Source organism: Vigna unguiculata, chromosome 3, assembly GCF_037176805.1.
Source record: "Vigna unguiculata cultivar grain cowpea cultivar isolate G323 ecotype 2 chromosome 3, ASM3717680v1, whole genome shotgun sequence".
Lineage (NCBI taxonomy): Eukaryota > Viridiplantae > Streptophyta > Magnoliopsida > Fabales > Fabaceae > Vigna > Vigna unguiculata.
In genome coordinates, this window is record NC_140794.1 from 67121858 (window position 1) to 67129433 (window position 7576).

The 7576-nt window shown below is 32.8% G+C and overlaps 1 protein-coding gene across 1 annotated transcript; it reads right to left on the reverse strand.

Annotated features, from left to right (window-relative positions):
* Positions 1-5435: 5435 nt before the first annotated feature.
* Positions 5436-7576, reverse strand: LOC114175446 (uncharacterized). Its single transcript, XM_028060205.2, has 3 exons — positions 6943-7576; positions 6380-6523; positions 5436-6172 (listed from the first exon to the last, which is right to left on the reverse strand). Exons 1-3 carry the CDS (start codon positions 7494-7496, stop codon positions 5659-5661), a joined length of 1212 nt encoding a protein of 403 aa, XP_027916006.1. The 5' UTR covers positions 7497-7576; the 3' UTR covers positions 5436-5658.

A 7576-nucleotide genomic window follows, 5' to 3' on the forward strand; every position in this document is an offset into this window, starting at 1 on the left:
TCATGCTTCCACTCATACTTCCTAATAAAATTTAAGTGTATATAATTCAAATTTAAGAAATTTCAGCATCTTATGTCCATTATTAAGCATGTATACATACCATTTCGATTTTATTTCAATACCAATTTAATTCATCAATTAAAATTCCAAATGACAATAAAAGGGGAACAAAATATACAAAATCACAACTTAACACATGAAATCATATTACAATGTTTATAAATATCTAGTAGTAGCATAATACATTTATACAACCCATTCTCCAAAGTTTGTAGAAGAGAACTATCATTCGTTTTAATATTCCCATACATAATTATTATATTATATTCATCCTCTCGTGACCTGCAAGATTGATATTAAGGAACACATTGGTTGAAATGTCAATAATAAAATATGACTCTAAAGCTTTGTATCACTCCTTTTAGCCACAATCAAGAATTATACTTCATATAATCCAATACTTATTGTTCCAAATTATTCGATTGGCTCTAAAAAGGAGTAAGGGGTGAAAAGAGCCAAGACTATTTTTGCAAAAAACCAGACTAAACCGTTTAGGAGCAAATAGAATAAGCAATATAACATGTTTTTATATTCATTTATTTAAGTTCAAGTTATTTTCGCTTCTCTCTTAAGCAGACAACTTAAGAGATTTAATTAGAAGTAAAAAGATACAAAGGTTATGTCTCATCCATAAAGAACACTAAGATTTCTATAAGTTTGACACACTTTTGCATTATTCATCTTTTTCTTAAGCTCTTTATATGTCCTTAGTTGTAGATTTTATAGTTGTTGAGAAATTATTTCAAACAATTAATTTATCTAAAAATATTTAAGTGTCATGATTATACTTCAAACTCAAATAAGAATATATACGGTCTATTAGCTTGCTTATGAGGAGACTCTGGAATAAAAATAAAATTGTCTAATATATCATAGAACTGCTACAAAAACACACATTAAAGTGATCGGATAATTTTATCACATTGAAACAGACAAAATACTCAAAGTGTTTGTTATCATCAAAATTTATGAATGATATATTATTCTTAAACCTTCTAGTAGGGTTCAAAAGATTAGATTATGAAGGGTCTCAACACAAATTTGGTTGATAATTAAAGTATACAACCTTGTTTTTATGTCTCCATATCAACAACACTACAAGTATCATATTCCTTACTAAACTTTTTTTTTCTTTTTCCAACATATATTCTTCCACAATGTCGCGGGACTATGGCAATGTTTTTTCATTCCCTTCCATTGATCTCTAATACGAATCACTAACTGTGTGATCTTAAAATAATTAATTTTATAGAACAATTCAAATGGAATATTTTCCTCAATTATAAAGCTCTTCTCATATGTTTAGAATGATTCAAATTTTTCATCAAAATTCAATCTTTAAAGATAGACTGAGTTAGTTCTTTTATAAGACTGTGTTAGAGATACTACATCAATCAGAGGTAAGATGAATTTACGATATATAAATGGGTGCTAACTTCACCTTACAACTCGATTTTGTAAGGTTGAGGTAGGTTTAAAGTATTTCTTAACTTGATATTAGAGTATAAGTTTGAGTTCATCCTAATGAGATTTGTTGTTTGTTGGACCTATCGTGTCACACGCTATTAAACTATTATTGGATCACGTATTAGTGTCTAATCTTACACTCAAAATATATATGTTTTGACGTGAGAAAAGTATGTTGGAGATCCACATGAAATAGAGATAAATAAGTTTACGATATATAAATGAGTGCAAATATAACTTTACAAGTCAATTTTGTAAAGTTGAATTAAACTTAAATTCCACTTTTTAAGATGTCAAATTTTTTTATAAAATTAATTTAAATTTATTGAAACAAACTCCGAAGTGACTAATTTTAATAAATTTATTTGTGGTTTGAATTCATTTAAATTACTAAGGAAGAATCTTTCGGAGATTTTAATTTATTAAAATGTGTTTTCAGATATTACTCTACCAAGAAATTCCATATGTAAAAGGTTTAAATGAAGTTATTGATTAAAATATATTTTAATATATTAAACATGTTTCCTTAGAAACCTAACAATGTGAAGACCATTTTAACATATTAAAAGGATTTTTAATATATTAAAACAACACTTTCTGTATTTCAAACTTGGTAAAAACATTAAAAAATCATTCTCTACATCATATTTGTGCAAGACGAAAGATAGAGGGATGACATATAACAACATAAATTACAACTAAATCTCTATATTAAATACACAAATAATATCATCATTAACATCCATCATCTTGCACAAATAATATCACTATAAACATCCATTTTAAACCTCTTTTCTTCTTTCCTAAAACATCTATTTATTTAATATTGAATAATGATACAAGAAAAGTCTTTATCTAATCATTGTTAACATGCTTAATACAATTTATGATTTGTAACCAACTAGTTCCCTAGCAGTTTAATATATATAATTCGAACTACCAATGGGAGATTGGCACAAAAATATTCTAATGATTCAGAATCATCCACCTTTTTGTCTAATCTCTTGCTCAGAACTCATTGTTATCCATCCTCTCCCTTGTTTGGGGAATTTTATTTTATTTATTTTATTTTCTTCGGGAATCATAAGTAGATAAAGTGACAATGAGGGTTCCAAAGTTTAAGAGTTTTCCATGAAGAAGTTAAGTCCTTGGTTGCCACATTTTTAACACACACTTCTTCTGTCCGACATATTCCTAAACTTGCAAAACAAGAAAGGAATAAAGAAATTGTAAAAGGGTGAATAAATCACCCAAGTTTTCCACCATTTTTTAAACTTATCTTAATGGGTGTTCATGGATGATATATAAGCTAACCAAATATACCCGCTAATTTAACTAAAATATAAAGCCAAAAAACTTTCTTCACTTCACTTCTATATACTTTTTTCATTTGGATTTGTTGTTGCTATCGTTATTCCCATGTCAAATGTCTCATTACTTTGTTCCTCCCATTTCTAAAACATCATTCAAATTATTCCTCTCTAAGACCTCAAATCATAATGACTTGAGTCAAACCTTAATCTTTAGCTATAAGGATCTGATTCCTGTTTGATTTTGATGAACACACACAACTCTCTAGAGCTTCAAATGCAGAGCAATATGAGGGTATGAAGAGTTTAAGAATTGGAATGAAAATGGATGAGAACACAATTTTCATAAAAATTGTTGTAGAAGGATTTTTTTTTTCATAAAAATTACTTAATTTTACTCGATTTTTAACTGGTTTCTTTTATATTGTTTTTTTGAAAAAAATTATATTTTGTCGTTCAACCCCACAAAATTATATTGTAAAATAAGATTTACACTCACTTATGTATTATAAAATTGTCTTATATCTAATTAATGTGAGACTTTTAACCCATCTTCTCATGTCGAGATATATACATATTGTGTGTGAGACTATAATAAATGGATGATCCGATAGTGATCCAAAATAGCAGATGAAACTATTTATCCAAGAAAATTTTGTTAGGATAAATTTTTTAAAATGTTAGTTCTAATATCATATTAAAAGGTGAATTTTAGACATATCTGTTTAAAAAATATAAGTGTTGAAATTGTAAAGTAGTAATTAAGAGTGAATGAGTTATTGGTTGTACTGAGTTTGGATTCAATTGAGATGCTTGCAACGAATCATATGGGTTGGATGCAAATGACTACACCTCTTTTCACTTCATTGATTCGATTTCCATAAAGCATCAAATTAATTGCCACTGCAACAGTTGGATTACAAGTAGATACGACTTTTCTGTTTCCTTTTACAATTCCATAACATAAAGTTTTCATGGCTGGAAAGTTGGGTAATACCAAAAAAAAGTCTCGCTTTAAATCCACCTTCATTTATATCACAAAAAATATTTTTCTTCGTTTCTTCGATCAGAGAATATTCATTCACCAACGACATCGTGGAAAAATGGGTAAAGCTTCATCATATGGAATTTCTGTATACATTTTTTTTTTTCTAAAGTGCTTTCTTTTTATTTTCCTCTTCCTTATCTGCTATTGTGTCCATACTACCACTTGCATGCCAATTACCAAACAATGGTTTTAATTTGATTGCAACGATGTTACAATCAACAATATATAGTTGCAAACATGACATGGTCGTAGAAAGTAGAAACCTTAAAATTTAACCTGGAATAGATCAAAAGAAACAGTAGTTTCAACAGTGATATTTCAAAACCATTCACATGTTAGACTTCCACCAAACCTTAATTTCTTTTTCAGCTAACACTGTAACTGTGTCATGTTTTTATCTAAGGTTGCCAAATAATTTTTAGTATGAACGAAAGGAACAGAGTGAGAGAATCTTTTACTAACAAGTTTCAAGTATATGTATAAGAGCTTAGAGCAGATCAATCTAAAATATTCTCACACTTTTGGCAAATTTAAAATCATCATTATATTAAATTCACTTTAAACCTGTCAGAAAATAAAAAACCTATCAGAAAAGAGTATCACAAATTATAACCCTTAGGTATGATCAAGAAAAGTGAAGATTAAAAAACCTAAAGCAGTCAATACAAAAGATAAAAACTTATAAACTTTAACAACCTAAACTAACATGCATGAACTTGGCTCAATCATGGGTTCTTTCCAGACCCATCGATGAATTATGAAAATATAAAAGAGGGTGATTTTAGCGATTAAAATCTTATACATTGGTCATAGATGGTAGAGAGGTGGAATTAATTAATGTGTTTTTTAATAAAATCTTGATACAGCAGTTCATGCAGTGTTTGTAAAGAATCTTGTTGTATGATTTATCTTTTTCCTTCATCATATTCCTGGACGGTTACAAACAATTAGCACATTGCTATCCCCAGCCTCCACAAAAAATATTCGATCGGTTCAATATAAATAAATTTTTCAAACATTGAATATCACTGGAATTAGATAAAGCAGCATAAAAGAAAGAAGATAATTAACTGATTATGTGTGAATCCAACAAGATAAAAGGCGTGACAGATATGAGATTATATGAAGTTGTAGCAGATTTGTGTTATGTTAATGAGAAGTGAGTGAAAAATTTGGAAGCAGGGATAGGGTTAGTGGCATGGCGAATGGGTATGTAAGTGTGTGTGGACACCAGTATCTGACATGATGGATGTTTTGGTATGAAGAAGAAAGAATGGATGGTGTAGATATTTCCCTCTCAGGAAACACACATCATCATTGAATGGCTGAACCCCATCTTTGTATATAGCTTATAGGGGAAGATGATGAGAAAGGCCATCATACACACAAAAAGCTAAAGGGTACTGTTCCAGTAATAATGTTGCAACTTTTTCCATACCCTTTCATCTTTCTTTCTTAAATTTCCCTCATCATACCTATACACTATGCGTCTAATTCAACACATTATGGAAAAACCCTAACCCTAATAATCGATAATATAAACAAAGAAAGAACAAAAAAGTTGAATACATATATATGAGCACGGGCCAGTTGAAGTGAGGTTTCTCTATGGTAACCCCGAGAGGCCATAGAGCTTTTCACTTTTCATCATAATATAGCATCATAGTAATATAATATAATTAATATACAAGCAAAATAATTAAAATTAAAATGAAGTAATTAATGTCAAAAGTTGTATGATGAAATACTACTAATACTAATACTACTCATCACCTACACACGATCGCCCCTCTCTTCACTCATCATCTGCGTTGGAACAATGTCCTGAAGAAGCCCATTGAACAAACCCTGAGGACCTCCCATACTCGATACCGCAAAACCACGCTCATTCTCTTGCCTCTGAAGGAACGCATTCAACGACGACGTATTGCCATACTTGTTTACGCAACTACCTGAGTTAACAACATTCAGAGGTGATGATGAACACGAGGTGCTGCTACTGTTCGAGTTGTATAACATTGCTACTTGAGCTTGAGCTTGTGCTTGTGCTTGTGCTTGGTCATGACGAAACTGTTGGTGTTGTTGTTGTTGCAGCATGAAGAGTCCACCGCTGGGTCCGAACGCATTTGGTTCGGAGTGCAAGAACCCGAGGCTAGCCCGTGACGTGGCGGGACAAGGGTGCGTGTGTTGCCCCTCGTAGGTTGTCACCACCACCGTAGGGTCCTCCGAGGAACGCTCCACGCGCTTCTTCACGCCGCATGCCGCGGTGGTGCAACGATAGTAGCTCCTGTTGTTGATTATTTTGCGTGCACCGCAAGAAATATTTTAATTATAAAGTACCAATATCCAAAGCACCGCATATATAATAAAATGAGAGAACAAAATAATTCTAGGGGAGAAGAACAAATCAATGTTACTTAAATCAAGATTTGATAAATGAAATCTACATGTACAATATTAGTCAATTAATTAATTAATTAATTATTTGTGTTACCTGGGATGAGGGCTGTTTTTGACGGCTTTCTGACCGTACTTGCGCCACCTATAGCCGTCGTCGAGGTGATCCACTTCACTCTTTGTTTTGAACGCAAATCTTGGTTCTCTTGGCTTCTTTTGGTGCTTCTTTTTTGGCTTCGGCCTAACCATGGAAATTTAATTACCAAAACAAATAATCAACATCTTTCTTTTCTTTTCTTTTCTCGGCTTTATTTATTTATATAACAAACAAACACAACAAATCAAAATCTGAAGATGAGATAGCAAAGAAATGACAGTATAACGAAAACCCATTTTAAGTTCAATGAACAAACACAGACTCACACACACACAGACAGAGAAACTCCATCAATTCTCAGCACTCAGCAACCCTGTCTGTCTTTGTAACTGTAACAAACTTTATCCTCGTTTAATCTTATTATAACTTTTTATTATTTCACACAAGCACATTCAGTGACATAGAGAATTAATTCCATTATTTTTTTTTTTTTTTACGAAACAGATTAAAATTAAGAAACTAATTCCATTATTAATATTACTTTCATCACCATCATTACTCACTGATTCTTAGACTTGTCTTGATCTTGGTCTTCTCCTTTTCCCGCTGCATCCGTTGCCGTTTCATCCTCCTCCGCTTCATCTTCATTTCCAGTTGCTTTGTTGGCGGCGGCCGCGGCGGCCTCATTCGAGGAGGAGGAAATCGAGGAGTAGTTGGGCGACGGCGGGGTGTTGAGGACCTCGGAGCCTCCGTCGGGGACATTGGAGCTGGCCGGCGAGGGAAGCGCGTGGGTGATTTGGGTGGGGGCTGGCAGCGGTGGCGGTGAGGTGACGGCGGTGTTTTGCGGCCAGTCGAATAAGGAAGGGGTATAATCAGGCACACCCAGCAAGTCCATGAAGGGAAAGTTTGAAGCTTTTGGATCGTGAGCGAAGGATGAAGATGGTGGTGGTGGAAGAGGTGGCATGATGTCGAAGAGGGTGGAGAAAGCAGGGGAGAAAGGGAAGGACATGGTGATGGGCATGTTGGGAATCTCGTCGGAAAATGCCACAGAATTTGCCATGGTGGATGATGATGATGATGACTTTGAGTTCGCTTCTTTCTCTCTCTTCTCCTCCATTGCTTTTAATCTATCGTAGGTGCTATATATCAACAAAAACCTTTGCACATATTCCTCATTTTCCCCCTCTTTCTCTCTCT

What these genes read in the sequence shown, in the direction of transcription:
- LOC114175446 (XM_028060205.2), bottom strand. Translation starts at nt 7,496, where the DNA reads ATGGAGGAGAAGAGAGAGAAAGAAGCGAACTCAAAGTCATCATCATCA. An exon ending in CAAGACAAGTCTAAGAATCA is followed by an intron (nt 6,524 to 6,942) that starts GTGAGTAATGAT and finishes TTCCATGGTTAG; the next exon opens with GCCGAAGCCAAAAAAGAAGC. An exon ending in AAAAACAGCCCTCATCCCAG is followed by an intron (nt 6,173 to 6,379) that starts GTAACACAAATA and finishes AATCAACAACAG; the next exon opens with GAGCTACTATCGTTGCACCA.